The following is a 20,117-nucleotide window of genomic DNA, read 5'->3' on the forward strand; positions in this document are numbered from 1 at the left end:
AAATTGCTTCTCGAGGGTCATCTCTCAGAGCATTGTATCAGATCAATGGGATCTGGGTTTCGAGGGATCGGTGCCGCGACACAGCACTATGTCACTGGTCGGCGGGTATTGTGTGTGTGTGAATGGGCGGATGATTTTCATCGCTTGGAGCGGATTGCCCCGAAAGCGGGATCGGCTGGGGTTCCGGGCCTAGTGAAGAGAAGCTCCTTGCTGTGAGCCTACTACTATCTACTATGGTACACTAGTAGTGTAGAGATACCCCACTACCTATCTAGTGAGATGCGAACTTGTGCTCGTCGTCAGCATGAAGAATCAAGTATGAGGAAGAGGATATCATAACTGAAAGATGCTGGGTTGATATGGCATTAGATTCTTTGGAGCGTAGTTAAAATAGACTGCTCGCCATTCTCGTGGTGACAGAATTGCGAAAAGGTTTTGCCAATTTCCACGCAAGTTTGAAAGCGCCGTGATTCAGAGGCCTCAACAGTTCCCTTAGGTAGTTGGCTGCAGTGGGCCCTCTGGAACTTGGCGAGCCAAAATAGGTAGGTAGGTACAGAGCCGCGATGAAACTTGGCGGCCGGGCAAGGCCAGAGCCACGAGCAACTTACACAGTTTTAAATGGCTGTTGCAGTACGTTGTAGGTGTTTTAAGTAGGACCTGATACCTTTATCCACCATCGATGTTTTCCATTGTGTTTGCAGCTTGTGTTGGAGCAAAGAGGCAAAATTGATATGCATCACCGCGAGACCCATATGGATGGTGCTCTAGGCTCAAAGGTCGACAGTCAGCCCAGACCACTGGACGCTTGCCTGAGAAATGTGCGGAGTGAGGTGGGCAAGGGCATGTAGAACCGGCATAACAGGAAGCGAAGCAGCTGCTTCGTGCTTCAGAAAGGCAAAAAATACCGGCGTCTGTATGACTTGGTAATTCTCGCTGGCCACCTTAAGACTCGGAGCTGCTGTTGACTTGATCATCGTCGATGGTCCTTAGGGGGGATTCCAAAGCCAAAATCAACGTGTGAGTGTTGCGTTAACATGCAAAAGGATCGGCGGAAGAAGCGATAGCCGTACCCCCGTCCCGCACAACGGAAGAGCTGATCAGGACATCCATCGAACGTGAGCGTGGACGACGGTTGGGTAGCATTCGCAAGTCCAAACTGGTGTAGAACACAAGTTCCGGTCGTTCGCCCTGCAAGCCCACGTCGAGGAAAGATCCGTCAATTGGGATGGCGCAAGACCCAAAGGGTACGCACGTAGTGTACTTCTTGCAACCATTGTCCGTTCCTTGGTATCGTCGTATCCTTCACGACAGGCCCGGTATATGCCGGCCTTAGTGCTCCGCTACCTACCATGCATATATAGCCAATACTACTCATAGCAAAGAAACCAAAAGTCGACGAAAGAGAACAGCGCCAGTCGTGAGTTTGACATGAAGAGCACGGCTGTTCCTTTTTGTTCTTTTCTGTGTCGATTCGCAAATGCGGGCATGATGCCGGGCTTTGAGCTGCTCTGGCGCATGCAAGTTGCTGCTCACCCGCAACCCCTGGCCCCTGTCAGACACGAGATGGCGCTTGGCCAAGAGTGGTGAGTGATTCTCTCCCGTCTCTTTGTGAATGGCTTGAAGCCTTAACTTGGAGAGGACTTTGCGCAGCAAGAGTGGAAGCGTCAGACAGGAGGGAAGAAGTGCTGTGGCCCACCTCGCGCATCGCCAGCTCTATTGTTGCGTGGCTCCGTGGGTGTGCTGCCCGGCGGTGCCCTGAGCTGAGGTGGCTCGTGGCTGGACAGTGCAGTGAGGATTGAACGGGGCGGCCCACCGTGTACCTGGCGATACCGCCTTACCTCAGACCACATCACTAGAGGCACGTAGGGGTCGCTCAATTGTACCGGGACCAATTCCACCTCTAGAACTATACACTACTGCTGCTTTTGCCTGTCCTCTGGTTTGCGCCAGTCACATCAAGCCTTGTGTTGCGTCATTTGCCTTTGCGCCATTAACAGCAGATTGGCAGCAATCCCAGGTTGCTGCAGCAAAAAGAACCAAACCATACTCAATCTCAAGAGGCACAAGTTTAGGGTGAAATAAAGGGTTGTGAGAGCGGCGGCCCTGATCACGACTGGCCGACAACAAAGGGCGGATGAGGTGGTCCGTTGTAGTGTAGAAGGTAGGTATGTCGCAAGCGCTGCGGTTACCTCCAGGCTAGGTATTTCCTGCCTGCCAGCCCAAGGGAAAGTACCACTGCCCACATTGCACCTCTGCCGATGGAGTGAGGGAAAATGCCTACTTTACACTGTCCGGTCGTTGTGAGCCCACCCACCTAGGCTAGCGTGATTCCTGCCTTTTGAGTTACTTCCACTTCGTTTCGTTCCCATCCGCCCGTTCCATGTACACTTTCGATCATAGCAGGAGATCCATCGAGGTACATACCCCGTGCACCCCGTTCTCCCCGGACGCCCCAGTAGGACCAGGGCACCTCTTAGCATCTGTACACCAAAAGTGTAACCCGGCTGTGAGTATTCCACACTAGGTAAGAGGTACCTACCCTTCTGTGAACAGGGTGGGTACCTATCCTCCTGCAACCACTTCGATTCTCCACTCTCACCACTTCGCTTCCACTCCCAACCTGTCTCCCGTCCTTGACCTCCGCCCTCCCTCTGCCAGGTTCACGTTCTCGTCGGCCGGGTTCTCTTCCACGTTACGCCGTGCTTTAGTCAAATCGTCCTCCTTTCGCTCGCCTGCCTGTCGTCGGCTGATGTTGTCGTCCAGGGCCAGTTGCTGTCACTCTTGGGTGCCTCGCCTCTGCCTCTCTTGTGTGCGCCTTGTCACTAGGTAATTCGACTTCGGTTACGGCTTCCGCCCCGTTCTCGCTTGTGTTAGCCTTGAAGGTTCGCTGTTGTCATTCCCCCTCACGCCGCCCTTTTCATCCGAGAGCACGGCACCCTCACCGTCTGCCTTCTCTTCCTTGCAACTTCCCGGGCCGTTGACGTTGAATCTTCCCTTGCTCTCGCCTATCGGCTCTTCTAAAAAAAAAACAAAAAAATCAAGTCTAACACCCGAGTGCTTGTTCAAGTCGCAACTTACCACATCCGACGACGATCGACCCCCTGGTCCCAAGCCCAACGAGTCCACGCGAGGACGATGAAGCGAAACCCAACACCCTGCCCATCCGCTCATTGAGTATACCACTATACCGTACCATACGACACTCGGCGATCCTCATAAATCCGTCACAAGTTTTGGTGCTGGACAATTGTCACTTTCCGCACAAGACCTCAAGCCACCGCTCCGGTGCGGGAACCCCGCCGTATCTAGTATCGGGTCATACACATAGGAGTAGCGAAGGAGGAGAGAGCCTGTAACAGGAAAGACGAAAGACAAGAGGAGGGATTGTGGTGGACGCGCATTTTGTGCTCGAGTGAATCTATCCAAGATGTCGTTGGCAATACCCGACAATGGCCTTCTCCTTGAAGGCCCGACCGAAGCAGCAGCTCGGCGATCGCCGCACGCATTTGCGGTGCCCTTGTCCGCTGAACTCGTTGCGCAGATGATTGAGAGCGCACAGAATGGGGGCAAGCTTCAGTTGTCACTGAGTGACGATCCGGTAAGTTTGTTGAGCCTCTCGTCACCTTGCCCTCAGATTATTCAGGAACAAATGCATGGTCTATTGCTATTGTACCTGCCACTCAAGAGCGCCTCGGTCTCTACCCCAAACCCAAAACATGTTCAATACTCAATAGCTGTTCAGTCTATTGTTGTGTTGCCGTCCTACCCCGCGCCTCTTCTGCCGGCTCTCCTCCCCACCTATCCTCATTCCTTACTCACCGTTAACCGTTTCACGCCAGGCAATCTTCATTGAAGATCAGGAAGTACCTCTCCAGCCCGAGCTTTTAACAGAACCAGTGGACTACGAGTTGTTCTACACCAACCCAAACAAACCAACAAGAGGTCAACGAGTCTTGGGACCAGTCATGTCGATCTTTGACTACTACAAAAGAGCCAAGGCTCGCAAGGCGGCTCAAACCACCAAACCTTCCAACGGTATCGAAGGGGCAGTCGAAAACCTAAAGAATTCCTTCGCCAAGGTTGAAGCAGATAAGCGAGAGAACTCGTACGTGTTCCCAAGGTGAACCACTCGTGAGCCTGTGACTAACATGGTCTCTAGCGCTTTGATCGTCGAGGGACTGCCTTCCAAAAAGGGTGCCAAAATCAACCCCGGCAAGGCAAGACTCCTGGGATCACAGACCAATGGCACGTCTCGGTCGATTTCTGTCAGTCCTGCGTTGAGTGGGCTTGGTTCACCTTCCCTGGGTCCTACCAGTAACGGCCCTGGTGACCGATTGAAGCAACAGAAATTCCCCATCATCCACGAGCTTGCTGCCCAAAACCTAACATTCGAGGAACTTCTTGAGAGATACGACGGAGATGAGCAAGAATTCCACCCAATTCTCAACAAGGTGGCTGACTTTGACTCGGATGAGCAAAAATGGGTTCTTAAGAAAATGTATTGGAAAGAGCTGGATGTCTTTGAGTATGCCTACGCCACGGACGAAGACCGCCAAAAAGCGATCGACAACGCCATCAAACAGTATGATCGCATGCGGTTGGGTGTTTCGGATCCGCTGTGGCAGAAGTTGCTTCCCAAGGGAGAACGCGGAAAGGGTATCTGCCTGAGCAAGCTTCATGCCACCATCGCCAAGAACAGTCAAACCGTTCCGACCCCAAACCGAATCACAGGAACTGCCAGTCCTAGCGGTGCAGAGACGGAGAAGGGAGAGCCGATGTCGCGGTCCAACTCTCAGACAGGCGTGACCAAGAAGAAAGTGTCGGCTTCGGTTGCGCAGGCCAAGCGTCTTGCCACAGCAATCGCAAATGCCAAAAAGCCGGGCAGGCCGAGTGCTGCCAAGGCAACAGCTTCAAAGGTGGCATCGCCTAGGATGGCCTCACCGAAGGTGGCTTCTACAAAGGTCACAGGGTCAAAGGGTCCTGCCGCTAAGGGGGGGCGCATTCTTTCCAAGGAGATCATCACGGATTCCGATTCGGACGAAGACGAAGTGCCTCTTTCGAAGAGCTTAGGAAGGACTCAAGGTGTTTCTGCGCCTGCACCTGGTACTAAGAAGTCTGGTCCTCCCGTGGAGAAATACAAGACAGCAGCAAAATCAATCGAGGCCCCAAGCCCAAAGACTAAACAGAAGCCAAAGGCCGCTCCGATCAGAGCTGTTGGGAAGAAGAAGGTGGAGGAGACCAGAGATACAATTCGGGCTCAACCCATTCCCAAAACCACCAAGCCGATGGTGTCGAAACGCCCGCGGGATCCAGAGGACGACGAAAGTTCCAGCTCCGGAACTCCGCTTAGCCAGCGTGTCAAGCCAGTGCCAAAGCCCAAAGCAAGACCTGACGCTACGACTAAATCTGGCAGCACGTTTGCAAAGGGCAAGTTTGCCAGTCCCCAGAAATCTTCGCCATTGGCCTCATCGCCGCTTACCAACGCGTCGGATAACGAGGAAGTTCGCCGGGCCATCGTATCGAGGCCTCAGAAACGGGAGCGCGAGCGCGAGCGTGACCGTGAGGTTATTGTTAGTAGCGCAAGCAGCAATGCCGGCAGTGTCAATGGAGACGTTGGATCTAGAAGCAAGAAACGTCCTGCGCCGTCCGATTATGCATCCGGCAATATCGGCTCCAAGCGCCCACGCCTCGACCCAGATATCCTCAGCAGGGCCGAAAAGTTCAAACGCGCATATACCCGGTACGAAGCATTGCACCGTGAGGTCAGTAGTGCGGAAGACCCTTCATCAGAGAAGGTGGAGAGTCTTATGCGAATGCACGCTCGACTTCAGATCGAGAAGAAGGAAATCTACAGCGCTGTCACGTTGGAGAATGACTAGGAGCCCCGTGGAAAACACGACAGAAAGAGGCGAGGAAGAACTTGGGAGAGGAACAAGACGAACAATCTACAAAGGAGGATGGGTCGACTCCACATAATATTGCCAAGAGGTCTGCACATTAGAGGAGTTTTCAAGGTATGGAAGACAACACTTTGGCGTTTGGTTTCACCCCAGGAGCCTATTCACAGGGTTCGCAAGAAGTGGCAGGGGGTCCACATGACTTATGGAACAGCAATTCAAACGGGTATATTATGATGGCAACTCTTCTTTTATTTTTTCTTTCTTTTTTTGAGCCTTTCATTTTTCTCTTCTTTCTCTATCCTGTTTCCGGGTCATGGCCTACATACCGTCTTTCTGGTAGTTGCCGGAAAATTGGAAGCAGGATTCAAAGGCCGTCTTTCTACTCTTCAGTTTACGAAGCATCAAAGGCATGGCGCAGGCATTTAAAAATACCCAATGGTTGGGCCTAGCAGGTTTGGCTTTTCAGGGTTTGGCTTTTCAGGGTTTGGCTTTCGTTTTAACTCGCTGTCTCTTTTTTTTTACCTTTTCTTTTTTTTTTATCTTGCCGTGCTCTTTGGTCTAGAAAATGTCTACTGGGCGACACTCAGGCGCTATTTCTGGTAGATGTAGACCTGGATAACAATTTGAGGAGGGAAGGATGGATGTATGTACTACATTTCCCAGTCCTGAATTCTGCGGCTTTTGTCTTCTGGAGTCTTTTTATTCTTGCGATTGCAATGGATCATCGCACTTGACGAGCATAAGATCGGGAACTGACATGAGAGTTTAAGATGGGGATGGGGCAATTGGGCGTTTGATTATATTAGGTCCCTTTATGCTGATAAGCAGGCAGGGAAAGCGCGACAGAGAGTCATGAGAATCGTCTTTGCTCATCTTTGATTTGACAGATGGCATGATGGTTTGAGCGCGAGACATGATGGCAAGCTTAGCTACCTATGGAAGGTACCAATACAGACGGGACAGATATGTACTGCGTTGCCGCAGTTCTGCCCATATTGCAAGGACACTTTGATAAACCAAAACAGCTTGTTGGCGATCGGCGTTCATTGTATTTGATATTGATTAGTAGGACGGTGACGGACAGATGTGTCGTCGACCGTTTGAGGAATCCGTCATAGCATAGCAAAATCAAAGAAAAGAAAGTTGAGAGACTTCAGCGGTTTACTGTCTGTAGTGTTTGCACGTGAATGTGTGTCTGGCGCCTATACTGCGGTCTGTGTTCTGTGTGCGAGCACTGCATGCCTATATGTCTACGATCGTGACGGATAGGATAGTAGCACATGGAGGAGGATGTTGCTAAGACCACTGCCAAGTGAAGGCCAGAAATCATGCAATATGACACTGGTTTGTTTGTTTATGAGTTCGCTTCTTCGGCCAGGGGTTGAACAGGGAAAATTTAGAGCTCTTGTTGGCCTTCTTTAAAAAAAAAAAAAAAAAAAAAGGATGTTGCACCGTTCACAAAGCGAGACATATCATCTAAAGAATAAGGAGATATATTTTTTCAAAGACCATGAGCGGGATAATGCCGCGTCCGTTTGACTCACTCGGGTCAGGTTCAGGTGTGAAAGAAAGTGTTGGAACTCGAGAGATCTGAACAGACATCACACACTCTTCTCTTCTTTGATCGCATCAAGCACTACGCTAGACGCCTGTGTGGATAGTCGATGGCACCTTCAGTGGTATACTACAAAGGTGGGCAATGGCGACTGGGAAGTTCACCAAGAAAATTTCCTACCATGCGTCAACAAAGTTCGACCAGATGCTTGACACCAAGCCGGAAGCTTCAACTTGATCGTCTTATACTGTCTTTCCTTGTCTTCTTGCATGATCAAACGGTTTCAGTTAGCAGGCTTTGGTCAAGGATCGATTCTCTAGATGCAGACACTCGCAAAGTTCTCTTTGTGAACCCCATCCATTCCTCTATTCTCTTTTCGACTTTCTTCCCCCTCCCGGCTCATATCACCCTCCTTGTGGTCTAAGCCCGATGATCATGAAGATATCTTGATTATTCGTAAACATGGTATGGTACTAAGATATGGTATAGTAATGCTGTATGTGATATGTATCGATATGGCCCACTTTTGTGATGAATCTCCCCTTCGGACATGACAGTCAACGCCCCTTTAGTCCTGTGATGGCCTACTAAGTCAAAGGGGCGCCCGCCGTTGCATTTCCTGTCGCTCTCAGAAAAGCCAAAACGAAGAAAAAATCGCAGCACAAGATAGAGATGACGGCGAAGATCTCATGAACCGTGGTTGAAACCAGGCCGCCGTTGGGCCAGCGATGAAGCAATATTGAAGATGCTGATGACGACGCTGCTGCTGCTGGTGCTGCTTTCTTTCTGCCTTCTTTCTTCTTCTACAACCTGGAAACAAAACGGCGGAAGAGGTCGCGCCCCTACTGGGTTTTGAAGAGAAGAATGGCGCAGTGGCCGAGATAGAAGTAGATGAAGTGCTTGGTCTCTGCGGTAAGGGCAAAGAGGTATAAGTCAGCTGAACACGTCCAAAACATGTATCATTTTGCTGGAACCCAGCTGCCGAATTTGACGACAATCATGGTGGTGGTTGCGCGTTTGCAGTTTGCGACTTCAGGCGCAGATGCGAACCCCAGACATCTTGGACCGTGGAGGGCTGAGCTGAGAGGGAGAATAAAGATAGGGACTGGACTGTGAAGAAGGAAAGGCCTTGCATACCGTGAGTGACGAAGCTGCCGAAGTTACGGCCTACAATGCAATGCCATGTTGGGCCCTTGCGCTCATCAAACTGTCATACGCTCTCCGTTAGCCAGGCAATCCCATCACAAGGATTGAGCCGAACCCTAGTCCGTTTGTAGTGGCGCTAGATGGATACGGTCCTACCGTCTTCTTGATGTGTTGTGCAATATCCTTCTCAACGGTGAACTTGGCCATGGCCTCCTGGGCTAGAAATTGTCTCGTCAGGTTCGGTTGTGCTTGAAGTTGCTCCATTGTCGTTCTCCAGGGCACATACCAACTTCAACGGCCTCTTGCTGCATATCTTCGGTCTGATCAGAAGTACGCCTGCGTCAGCATCTTGACTGGCACCGTTCGTCATACGTGATCGTTCGTCAAGGGTTGCGATTTACCATATCGGCACTCTTGATCTGGGCTGTCCAGCACAAACATCTCGTCAGCTCATGTCCTCGTTTCAGGTGCGGATAGCACAGTCCCGTTGAAGGGCCCGTATCATGGGTAGCTCACCTTCCAACTTCTCCCTGGGAGCAGGGGAAACGCTCTCCTTGAGCTCGTCGCCGCCCATGGTTGCGATGATGTAGGGGTAGTACGGAGATAACCGTTAGGAGGTTCGTAGATGCGGTGGGGTTTGTTATTCGAAGGGAGCCGAGATAATCTGCAGTGTCAAGGATTAACCACAAGATGGCTTAATTGAGGCTCAAGTTACAGTCCGGTAGAGAGGTGATTGTGGACTGGGTTGGTATATATCAGAAGACGGGAAAGGGGGTAACACCATGTGATCCCTGTTGTTTACCTGCCCATGCCCAACTAGGGGTCTGACAACATGCGGTAGGATAGGTGCAAACAAGCCTGTGTGATGTTGGCGGCAAAGAGACACTGGTGCCCGAAAACGGTGGTGCGGGATGCCTACCTCTGGCTTCGTTTCTTCCTTGTGGTGGGGTTTGCAGATGGATCGTAAAGGTACAGGCCGGCGCCGGGTTTGTGAAATGGTACGGAGGCGATAGACGATCCGTCAACAGAGAGAGCAGGTGGTTGGTCGGGTACTTCGTTGGATGAAGGGACTGGATGTTTCTCGTGTCGGACGGAGTTGTGCTTGGGATGGACTCAAAGCGTAGGTAGGTAGAGATAGGTGTGGGCGGTCAGAAAAGGCGGCAGGGGCAGGGCGGCAAGGCGCCCTGACGGGAAGTACGCAGAGGTACCTTGCGTTGTACCTACCTGTACCGGGCTACAAGATTTGGCAGTTAGTTCTTTCCTTCCATGTTGCAGTCAGCTGGGTGTGACGCCCCGGTTCGTCAAGTGAGGTGCCTGGCTAGAAACTCGCTAGGGTGGACATCGAGCGAATCATCATTATGCGACTAAAGACTTGGAGACAGGAGATGCAGCGTGCTGGGTCCTATTCATCCCTACCCTTTAACCTCGATTGGATGTCATACACAGTATGATGGATGCAGAACATTTGCTTGTTTGGCGGTGGAGAAAGCCAGCATGATCTCAAACTATGTATGGCAGACGGACTGAGGTGTAGCGTGCGTTATGTGCTTGTAAGTTGGAGGTCAGGAAGTGCGTATTGTGTAGAAGCTTCCACTTCACTTCCATACGTGTAGTGGGCTCGAAGCTCATGCGGCATAGGGCACAAGCTCTCACCAACGGGCCCTTCATCGCCTACCTACCGCTAGAAGGACGATACCGCTCAGGCACATTTTCTCCCGCCCTTCGGCGCTACAACATGAGCAACGACATGATGCAAGGCATAACATCCACAAAGTGTTCTAACTGAGGGCAGCCGGGCGCCCAACAAGATTACGCCAGGCGACGGGCGCTTGTCAAGCTGCAGCTGGAGTCCATGGGTGGTACATACCTCTACTGGTGCACCCTAGGGCCAGGCATGTCACCGTGTCACTGGGCTGGCGCCGTGCATCCACTGCGATGGAATACCCGACAGTGGATGTACACTACACTAGCGAATGGGTCCGCCCGGGCCACCTGACAGATAAGATAAGAGCGCCCGGGCGGCTTCAGTGGGGACCGGGAAATTTTTATTATGGATGACCGTGGAAAAAAAATTTGGTGTCGATTTCCATTCCCCCAATTACCACAAATCTGCAGTCCCGCGGTACCCTCGACGGAATGATCTTGCGGCAAGCCTCCGGTCCATCAACTGTCTTGTATAGACAGAGGCTGCAGCAATGGAGTCATCATCGAGAATTTTTGTGAAGAACCTGCCGCCTACCATCACCGAAGCCGAGTTTCGCAAGCATTTCTCGGCTGAGGGTCGCCAAGTTACCGATGTTAAACTTATCCCAGCCCGCCATATTGGCTTCGTCGGCTACAAGTCAGCGGAAGATGCCGCCCGGGCGGTCAAATACTTCAACCGTTCCTTCATCCGCATGTCCAGGATTTCAGTCGACATAGCAAAACCGGTATGCTCCAGCCTGTCTTACGCTACTGGCCAATACCAAACCTGATGCTAACAGCAACCGTCAGATTGCGGACTCAAAACCCCAGCACAAATCACCTTCAAAGGGTTCTTCGAAAGATGCCGACCCCAAGAATGCGCCCAAGGTTTTGCCTCCCAACACCAAGGTAACTGCCGCCGCGGTACCTAAAGTGGAGGCCGCCCCAGATGCCCCGAAGAGGAAACTGGATGTTTTGGACGAGGCCGATCCGAAACTCCAGGAGTACCTCGATGTCATGGGGGCTCACCCATCCAAGAAGATGCGCAATGCCGAGGGCCTTCCCACCACCGTCGACGAAGTCCTGGCACCAGCTGTGCCTGCCGGCTTGGAGGATGGTGAAAGTGATGATGAATACGAGGATATCCCCTCTCGTACTCATAATCAGTCACACACTGCCGATCAGGAGATGGTCGACGCCCCTCTTGCAGCAAGCGCTGAACCGTCTGAGTCAGCCCCACCAGTGTCTCTCGATGCTACTGATGATGACTGGCTTCGCTCGAGGACAAACCGTCTTCTTGACTTGGTCGACCCAGAGGATGCCGCTTTCGCTCTTCGTCCGGCTGCGTCTGGTTCTGCAGCTGTTTCTGTGCCATCCACGTCCGTTGAGAACACGGCGTCGGCAAAGCCAGAGGAACATCCTGCCGAGGACTCCAGAGAAATGGCAGCGACCTCGACGCATGACCCCGAGTCGGCTATAAGCCTGATTGAAAAGACATCACGGCTTTTCTTAAGGAACCTCAGTTACACCGTCACCGAGGATGATGTCAGAGAGCATTTTGCCAAATTTGGCATTTTGGTAGAGGTACGCTGCAACATTTCCTTTCCTCTTTCCTTTCGCCCTCTTTATGATGAACCCCTGATAGGGACATCTTATGCCAAACGCAAATGATGTGAATTTGGGCTCGGTATTTTAGTAGATGCTTCGAGTTTCTGATCATAGGGTCGATCGTTATCAAACTGTTTTGGATCATAGTCAATTTGAATTCCTGCTGACTCTACGTCAGGTGCATGTCCCACTAGATAGCAAGGGGCATAGCAAGGGCTTTGCTATGATTCGCTACGAAAAGCCGGCGTCTGCACTTGCTGCATTCCAGACAGACGGTACTGTCTTTCAAGGTCGAATCGTCCACATCCTGCCCGCCGCTGCCAAGAGGGAGAACAAGCTGGACGAATTCGCTCTCTCGAAGCTGCCTTTGAAGAAGCAACAGCTGTTGAGGAAGAAGGCTGAGGCTGCTTCTAGCACCTTCAACTGGAACTCCCTCTTCATGAGCCAAGATGCTGTGAACACGGCAATGGCAGAACGTCTAGGCGTGTCAAAGGCTGAGCTTCTGGATCCTACGGACGCGTCAGCTGCTGTCAAGCAGGCTGTTGCTGAGACCACGGTCATCCAAGAAGCAAAACAATACTTCGCCGCCAACGGTGTGAATATTGAGGCCTTCAAGACACAACAGCGGGGTGACACCACCATCCTCGTTAAGAACATCAAGAACACCACAATTGAGGAGTTGCGGACTCTTTTCGAAGAGCATGGTACAGTTCTCAGAGTCCTCATGCCACCCAGCGGCACCATTGCCATCGTCCAATTCGCACAGCCTGTCCAGTGCAGGACAGCTTTTGCCAGGAAGGCATATTCCCGTTTCAAGGATTCCGTCTTGTTCCTCGAGAAGGGACCGAAGGGTCTCTTTACCGATAATGTGGCTGTACCCACTGATGCTCGTCCTGCCGGTGTGCAGAAGCCGTCTGTGGCTGATTTGCTGGAACGAGACGATGCTGAGGAACAATTAGAGACTTCTTCATTGTTTGTTCGCAATCTCAACTTCTCCACCACTTCTCAGGGCCTGACCGACGCCTTCAAACACTTGGACGGGTTTGTCCAGGCGAAGGTCAAGACGAAAACAGACCCCAAGAAGCCAGGCCAAGTGCTCAGCATGGGCTTTGGTTTCGTGGCTTTCCGAACCAAGGACCAGGCACAGGCTGCGCTCAAAGTCATGGACGGCCAGGTTCTTGATGCCCACAAAATTAGCGTCAAGGCGTCACACAGAGGTCTCGATGCCGCTGAGGAACGGAGGCGGGAAGATATGGCCAAGAAGGCGGCGAACCAAGGCACCAAGCTCGTCGTCAAGAACTTGCCTTTCGAAGTCACGAAGAAGGAAGTGCGAACTCTGTTCAGCGCCTATGGCAAGTTGGTTGCGCTTCGCATTCCTAAGAAGTTCAACCAATCATCGCGCGGTTTTGCTTTTGCGGAATTTTCCACAGCCAAGGAAGCGCTCAACGCGTTTAATTCTCTCAAAGATACTCATATTCTCGGACGCCGTCTTGTTATTGATTTCGCGCAGGCGGAGGATATCGACCCGGAGGACCAGATCGCTGCGATGGAGAAGAAGACTCGTGCCCAGGTTAATAAGGTCGCCCTGCAGCAACTTACAGGGACAGGGCGGGCGAAGGTCACCATTGGAGATAACGATGAAGATGAAGTATGAAGCACATGAAGAATTGAATCTTTTCCCTAGGTCTCAGATTTTGGGACGGGGTTGCGGCAATCATGTCTCGGTTCCCTTGTGAAGGAGGTGCTCGGCACCCTTGTCAACCATGTCTGCCTTTTTGGGACAACCACCTTTATTGCATCCATTTCCCTTTCACGCACACTCTCTCCCGTGCTCACATCCGTACTGTGCAAAGTAATTTTGCCGCATGCCTGAGTGAGGGCTGCTTGGTCCAAGTCCTCCTATTTTCTGCTTATGGTTCGATGGCCGGCACCGACTGACTGGTGCTGCAGATTTCCCCTTGTCAACTGGTACGGTTCCCTTGCGTGCCAGTTGGTCCTGTCCAAGTAACAACAAGCAGCTGACCTAATAACAGTTGTTTGACAACACCCAGGGCGACAGTCGCCCTCGAGCAGCATGTTGCAAGAAACATCCCAAGGACGGCTTGCCTGGGATTGGTGATCGTTATCGAGGGAAGGGCGACGGCCCTTTATAAGATATTGACCACTCCCCTCCATGCCTCAACGGCTTAACCCCCCTTCGTACGAGCATATTTTATATCCTCTTTGGCTTGCGTCTGACGACAAGTCATTCCTTCCGGGCATTCTTCCTCTTTATTTCAGCCCGCCGTGGGAGTACCAGAGCGTTCACTTTCCAGTGGTTTTTGTACCAGTCCTTAAAATATGGAGTTGCCAGTCAGACCCACGACTCTTGCATCGCAGTGTTACCCTCCTTCGTCGGACTTTATCCTGGATCATCGCCATGTCCTCTCCGCACCAAGACCGCCTCTGCGCGAGTCCACTGGCAATGCTCAGTATCATCATTTCCAACAACAGCATGAAGAACAGCAACGCCGACAACAGCAGCAGCAGCAACAGCAACAACTCGGTGCTCTGGTAAGGTCGACGTTTGCACATCATCAGCTCTCCATTCCTAGTCCACCCGTTGTCCCGACTCAGTCTGCCAGTTCCGCCTATGGCACCCCCGAATTCCTAGGGTTACAGCAAAGGCATCAGATGCAGCTTCGGAGAAGGGAACATGCCATCAACCCAATCTACTTGTCACCTCAGTTCCTCAGTTACAGGAAGAAGCAAGCAAGTAAGAGCAAGGAGGAAAAGTCGGACCAGAAATGGCCAGACGTCCTTGAGGATGCGTTTCTTGACGGTGAGGATCTTGTGAAGAACCTTGTATTGTACAGACCAGGTGGCTGATACTGGTACTTATCCAGCTATGTTGCTTATCCCTCAGCAAATGGGAAAGAGAAAGTACACGATGCGTTCGAAGCTCTGGGGTCGGAACATGTTAGTTACTGAGTATCTCTGGATAGCGTATCGTGCCAGCTTGCCGCCCGGAACCGAACCGGACCCGAAGATGAAGAGAACGCGAAAACAGGTGTCGAGCCACATCCAAGTTTTGAAGAACTTACTTCTGAATCATCGATGCTGTAAGTATGAATTCGTTGAAGCCTTTCACTTTGTTTAGCCCCATTGCACGCTACATTTAGTTGACCAAGCAAACATTTCTTTTTCCGGCCCCGTCAGGCTTCCCCCCCTGTGCTTGCTTTCCTGTCGTGCAGATTCTGTATATCCTGTGGCGCGCACACAAGCTAACCAACGGGCCCCCCTTGCCCGCCCTCCCTGCGCATAGTTCACTTCTTCTTCCCTCGACACGATGAGAAAGAGGAGAAGAGCAGACCACGCAAGGTGGCTAAAAAGCAGCCCTTGTCGGCGACGAAGCTCAAGGAAATCGAGTCTTTCAAGAAAAACCCAGTGCTGATTGCCTTGGCAGAAGGTCGTCTTCCCGATGAGCGGCCCAATTACGAGTACTTTGCCCACATCCTTGCACTGAATGACCAGATTGCCATCCGGCCCAAACGATGTTGGATCTTCGTGTCACACCCCAACGTCAATGTCCAGGGTGACGGCTCCGGATACCTTCCCACCACGGGCGACAGGCTAGACAAGAGCGAATACCCTCACCTTGAACGCAACCTCGAAAAGGAGAAATGGGCCAAGGAAGAACAGCAGATCTTCAAAGGCTCGCTTTTACACGAGTTTACGAAGGAAATTCGCCAAGTAGAGTCCAGCACTGTCAGAGAAGTCAGCAGGGGGTGGGAGACCTCGTTTCCCAAACTCCATGAGCGACTTGAGGCCATCGTCGCCGCCGATAGTCGCTGCGACTATTTGCACATGAACGTCGCCTTGGAGCTGAAGGAAAAGCGAGGTTTTCCCAACCAATCGGACTTCAACTCGTGGATTGAGATCAACATCGAGCAACCACAGTTACTCAGCCACCGGTGGAAGGTAGAGACGAAGCTTGTCCGCCCGGCCGAGTTGAGCTTCATGAGCGAAAAGTCGCCGCCGCAAACATACTATGAGACAAGTGCCGAGATCGCCATCCAATACCAGCACCTCCCCGGTTGCGACGGGTACGACCATCAATGTAATTGCATCTCGGCGCGCCGACGTCGGGACTGGGTCATGGTACCGTTCCCAGCTGACGCATGGGCGCGTACTCTCACCAACTGCGCTGAGTATCCCGCTCACCCGTTCACAGGAGTGCGGCGAGGGGCCAACAAGAGAAGGGCAGCGGCCGCTCCTTTGAAGAGAGAACCTCAAGATTCTGAAGACAATGACGACACCGAGAGCACCAGTAGCACCCGATCTAGCGTCAGCGGCGACGGAGGCCAACCAACACAGATGGAACTAGTTCCCCAGATCGCCATGCTCCAAGAGATCTGGTCCTGCCCACCCGAGTCTCCTCTCGAGCAGCAGGATGTTGGCCTTACCGGCACCGCAAGCCACCAGCCACAATGGACCCGCTGTGCCGTGATCCTTTGGACATTCGAGACTATCCACAGCCTCGACAGCGCCGGTAGGGTCCTCACCGCACAAAGCGGCAAGACCAGCTGGCGCTTCCTGACCGTCCTCGACCCAACAAGCCCCTACCACCAGCAAAAGGCACTGCTTAGCAGTTCCGAAGCCGCTGCTGCCGGACAAGTTATTGGGCCAAAGCGTCACACAACAACCGCCGCCGGTAGGACTTCACTGAGTATCAACCCCCATTATCCCGGGCCCTCCCACGGCATAGGTGCAACAGAGACCTTCGTCCCATCGCCCATCTCCACATCAATGGGAACCACGCCCGGAATTGGGGGTCGCGCCGGCGACCTGATCGTGTCACCAGTATCCAGCTACCAGCAGCACCTGAACACCGCTGCCGGAATGGGCGACGTATACACCTCGGCTGCGGTCTCGACCGCCGCAACATCTACCGCATGGGGCGGTGGTACTGATCTCCGAAGCTCCTTCTCCTCTGTGGGATCTGGGGCTACGCATTTTAGTTCTGCGGCTGCGGCAGCAGCAGCAGCAGCAGCAACAGACTACGATGCCCAGTTCCAGATGATGCTTGAGCATAGCATGAGGGGAGGAGGAGGCGGGGGTGGACATGAAGGGCAAAGATTGGGGAATTACGGTGGTGCCAGTGCCCACTCGGGCTTGGAGACACCTCCGCCTAGCGCAACAATGAGTAACTCATTTACTCACAACTTTGATGCCGCGGGTGGACCGGGTGGTGGGAGTCAGAAGCAGCATTACGGCCATCAACATCCAGCCCCTCATACTGGTCTTTCCCATACCACTCATCATCATCTTCTTCATGCACACAACCCCCCACAACCTTCATTGAGTGATCTGGCTGCTGTGACGGATCCGTTTTTGACCGCTACATCTAACATCTATGGTCCTTCCACCACTGCACCGTCCACTTGGTCTGCTACCAGTGGGTTCGAATCAACCTGGTCAGCGACACCAGCGGGATACGCCGCTGCTAGTACTCACGCTGCGGTTGGTGATGGTGCTCAGCAATGGGGAACAAGGACGTCATCGTTGACGTCTCAGCATCTACATCCTCAGACTTCTGTTGTTGCTTCACATCCACCTAGCAACCCCGTCTCAAGAGCGGGGTCGGTCGATGGACGTTATAACCATCAATTACACCAAGCATCTCATCAGCATCCTCATCAACAACAGCAGCAGCATCAGCAATGGCAGGGCAATGGCACTGCCGGGGGGCTGGTTGATGACCATGGTCTCTGGACACCCGCCACGTCGACCGGTGCGGAGGTTCACTGGCCTGTGACTGTTGATGAACAGCAAGAACATCACCAGGAGCATTCCCAATCTCAGCATCATCAACAGCAGCAGCACCACCACCACCACCAACATCATTATGCGCGTTTTCAAGATCAATACCACTCACATCCTAGTCAGCATCAGCACCAGCATCGATCTCTAACCTCAAACTCTCCCAAAGAAGGCCACCACCTCTCGCAAGAGTGGGACGAGATTGTGGCCAGCGCGAACGAATTACAGGGGGCAGCGTTGGTGGAAGAGATGCAAATGGGAGATGACTACCACCATCAAGCTCAGTCACTCACGCGAGGAGTTAAGCGTCCTCGATCAGCCGTAGGTCTAGGGGATGATGATGAGGAATCAGGGGATGAGAGCGATGATAGTGATGACGAAAACTATGAGGAGGACTAGTCGCATGATATTTCCTCATATCATTGGCGCGGGCTGTGGTGTTTAGTGTGAGTGCGGAACGCACTGGGAACGCAAGTCATAATCATGGACGGACCGGAGTTGCGTGGAACTCTTCTAATGACTCGATGACTGGATCAGATGAGTGATCAAGCTGGGCGGATGGAAATTTCCGCCATTTTCAAGCCACTTGGCAGTGGGCGTTTCGAGGTTATGCGGGTTCCTTTTTTGGGTTTGCTGTTGACATGACGCATGATCAAAGGGCGCATCTCAACTCGCTTATATTACCTTTCTTTTTTCTCTCCCAATTCTCCATTTGTATGTGTGTGTGTGTGTGTGTGGTATCTTTACAGTAGTAGGTCTGTGGACGATAAAATAGGAGACGGAGGATATGATGGGGGCATCGCTATAGGGCCAAGATTATTTGCACACAATAAGACAAAGCACTTGTGCATTGTTATCATCTAATTATCAAACGACGGCTCTGTTTCCATGGGTTTTGCTTGATTAGTGAAGAGTACGGGCTTTAAAATTGGGTTTCACGTTCCAGTTTGTGTAATTCAAAGAGTGAACATAGATGAAAACCAGGCTGAGCAATGGCTGGGAGAAATCATTGTAATTCATCATGACAATCTTCAAGTTGGCTCATCAGATTGATGGCAGAAAAGGAGATGCTGGAAAGTGCAATGGCGTTCTAAGTGTTGGCGAGGTATTTGAGTCACCCTTCTGGGTTTTTGTCTCAGTCTTCTTCCTTTCTTCCAATCAACCACCCTCTGAACACCGAGCCATGCGGAAAATGAGAAAAAGAAAAAAGAAAGAAAAGTAGATAAGAAAAAAAGAACCGAACACTCTCGGCTATGTTTCAGTACGCAAGTGTGTCCGAACAATTCTTTCGCACAACTCGCCAGAATCGTTGTGGTAAGGTGATCTACATCACTCCGCAAATGGTTGTCAAATGACCCTTGTCACTCGCCAGGGATGTCTCAACCGTCAGAGTCCGGGATGTGGGTGAAAGGAGGGGACAAACAAACAAACACTCACACGGGACGGACCTTATCCATTATTCGCTAATGTACGTCTGGATTTGTACTGGGAAATAATCTAGAGGGGTTGTGGGGGGACATGAAACGAAATAAACACACATCCAAAGCTTACCAGTCACCACAACCGGCGTCCGGATATGACCGTTTGGCGGGGCGCGGTGTACTAGCCGTCCGTGAAGCCTTCACAGTAGATTTTTGTGGTCTTCTAGGATGTGCCATTGTTGATATGACTATGGGTGTGTCACTGGCCACGAAATCCGAGGGAGAACAATAACAATTTAGCTGAGAAGCGCCTCGTATCCTGGCCCTGATGTCTAGTTTTCCCTTTCTCGGAAAAAAAGCTGGGGCCCTTCTCAAACACTTGGTGAGCAATTGCCCACCGGCTCGACAAAAGTGCACAAAGCGAAGGCTGAAACAAATGTCCCTTCCAGGGACACGTGGGCAGACGGCGGATAGGGCTGCGTAGCGTGACAGTTCGTCCGGTTTCTGATATAAAAGAACATGGGGGATGACGAGAACTTGGCATTGAGTGGGAGGCGAACGAGGGGTGATAAATATATCACAGAGGATAGGTAGAGGGCAAGGTGTGTGTTTGTGTGTAGAACACTACTACCTCTGCTACCTTTTAGCACATGGGATTCTTCGTTGTGTTATTCCGATGATCGACGCGGCGGTTGTAGATTCATGCGGCGCATAAAAGAGCAAGGGGGTTTGACGATGAGATCGGACCCCCATGCAGCGCTTAGTTTACACCATGATGTATTCGGTCGGATCTTCGTGTTTCGCTCGCGAATGGGAATTTGGCGTATCTTGAAAACGCCATCCCCATCAACGTGAGACAAAGAATGATTTCCTTTTCTTTAGAAGAAAGGGTTTGATACGTATACCTCTCGATATCAAATACCTGGAAGCGCGGGCGGCTAGGCGGCTATTTCAACCAACGAGGTGCTCCGAAGGGAAGCGCATTGATCTCCTTCGGCCTTG

At 51.9% G+C, this 20,117-nt stretch overlaps 4 protein-coding genes across 6 annotated transcripts; 3 read left to right on the forward strand and 1 right to left on the reverse strand.

Annotated features, from left to right (window-relative positions):
* The first annotated feature begins 2,561 nt into the window (after positions 1–2,561).
* NCU02609 lies at positions 2,562–7,051 on the forward strand. Of its 2 annotated transcripts, XM_011394680.1 has the most exons (4): positions 2,562–2,882; positions 3,068–3,598; positions 3,840–4,105; positions 4,160–7,051. In XM_011394680.1, exons 2-4 carry the CDS (start codon positions 3,428–3,430, stop codon positions 5,877–5,879), a joined length of 2,157 nt encoding a protein of 718 aa, XP_011392982.1. In that variant the 5' UTR covers positions 2,562–2,882; positions 3,068–3,427; the 3' UTR covers positions 5,880–7,051. The 2 variants fall into 2 exon arrangements, with proteins under 2 accessions (XP_011392982.1, XP_011392983.1); XM_011394681.1 differs by having other exon boundaries at positions 2,562–3,598.
* A 473-nt stretch (positions 7,052–7,524) lies between these two features.
* Positions 7,525–9,897, reverse strand: NCU02610. 2 transcript variants are annotated; one of them, XM_011394683.1, is made up of 7 exons: positions 9,521–9,897; positions 9,118–9,265; positions 9,003–9,025; positions 8,888–8,921; positions 8,758–8,819; positions 8,593–8,662; positions 7,525–8,362 (listed from the first exon to the last, which is right to left on the reverse strand). In XM_011394683.1, the coding sequence occupies exons 2-7, from the start codon at positions 9,173–9,175 to the stop codon at positions 8,298–8,300; spliced, it is 312 nt and encodes a 103-aa protein (XP_011392985.1). In that variant the 5' UTR covers positions 9,176–9,265; positions 9,521–9,897; the 3' UTR covers positions 7,525–8,297. The 2 variants fall into 2 exon arrangements, with proteins under 2 accessions (XP_011392985.1, XP_011392984.1); XM_011394682.1 differs by lacking the exon at positions 9,521–9,897 and adding an exon at positions 9,383–9,510.
* A 764-nt stretch (positions 9,898–10,661) lies between these two features.
* NCU02611 (multiple RNA-binding domain-containing protein 1) lies at positions 10,662–13,704 on the forward strand. The gene is made up of 3 exons (XM_959921.2): positions 10,662–11,030; positions 11,095–11,868; positions 12,071–13,704. Exons 1-3 carry the CDS (start codon positions 10,797–10,799, stop codon positions 13,544–13,546), a joined length of 2,484 nt encoding a protein of 827 aa, XP_965014.1. The 5' UTR covers positions 10,662–10,796; the 3' UTR covers positions 13,547–13,704.
* A 424-nt stretch (positions 13,705–14,128) lies between these two features.
* On the forward strand, positions 14,129–18,518 carry NCU02612 (hypothetical protein). The gene is made up of 3 exons (XM_959922.2): positions 14,129–14,713; positions 14,778–14,993; positions 15,197–18,518. The coding sequence occupies exons 1-3, from the start codon at positions 14,233–14,235 to the stop codon at positions 18,091–18,093; spliced, it is 3,594 nt and encodes a 1,197-aa protein (XP_965015.2). The 5' UTR covers positions 14,129–14,232; the 3' UTR covers positions 18,094–18,518.
* Positions 18,519–20,117: the final 1,599 nt, after the last annotated feature.

Source organism: Neurospora crassa, linkage group I (genome assembly GCF_000182925.2).
Source record: "Neurospora crassa OR74A linkage group I, whole genome shotgun sequence".
NCBI classification, from domain to species: Eukaryota; Fungi; Ascomycota; class Sordariomycetes; order Sordariales; family Sordariaceae; genus Neurospora; species Neurospora crassa.

Excerpts from the sequence above, each read along its gene's own strand:
- NCU02612 (XM_959922.2), top strand. The coding sequence starts at position 14,233 with ATGGAGTTGCCAGTCAGACCCACGACTCTTGCATCGCAGTGTTACCCT. Across the intron at positions 14,714-14,777 it reads TGAGGATGCGTTTCTTGACG|CTATGTTGCTTATCCCTCAG; the intron begins GTGAGGATCTTG and ends GTACTTATCCAG. Across the intron at positions 14,994-15,196 it reads ACTTCTGAATCATCGATGCT|TTCACTTCTTCTTCCCTCGA; the intron begins GTAAGTATGAAT and ends CCCTGCGCATAG.
- NCU02611 (XM_959921.2), top strand. The coding sequence starts at position 10,797 with ATGGAGTCATCATCGAGAATTTTTGTGAAGAACCTGCCGCCTACCATC. Across the intron at positions 11,031-11,094 it reads CAGTCGACATAGCAAAACCG|ATTGCGGACTCAAAACCCCA; the intron begins GTATGCTCCAGC and ends AGCAACCGTCAG. Across the intron at positions 11,869-12,070 it reads AATTTGGCATTTTGGTAGAG|GTGCATGTCCCACTAGATAG; the intron begins GTACGCTGCAAC and ends ACTCTACGTCAG.
- NCU02609 (XM_011394681.1), top strand. The coding sequence starts at position 3,428 with ATGTCGTTGGCAATACCCGACAATGGCCTTCTCCTTGAAGGCCCGACC. Across the intron at positions 3,599-3,839 it reads TGTCACTGAGTGACGATCCG|GCAATCTTCATTGAAGATCA; the intron begins GTAAGTTTGTTG and ends GTTTCACGCCAG. Across the intron at positions 4,106-4,159 it reads GCAGATAAGCGAGAGAACTC|CGCTTTGATCGTCGAGGGAC; the intron begins GTACGTGTTCCC and ends CATGGTCTCTAG.
- NCU02610 (XM_011394683.1), bottom strand. The coding sequence starts at position 9,175 with ATGGGCGGCGACGAGCTCAAGGAGAGCGTTTCCCCTGCTCCCAGGGAG. Across the intron at positions 8,922-9,002 it reads AGATCAAGAGTGCCGATATG|ACCGAAGATATGCAGCAAGA; the intron begins GTAAATCGCAAC and ends ACTTCTGATCAG. Across the intron at positions 8,663-8,757 it reads CACAACACATCAAGAAGACG|TTTGATGAGCGCAAGGGCCC; the intron begins GTAGGACCGTAT and ends AGCGTATGACAG.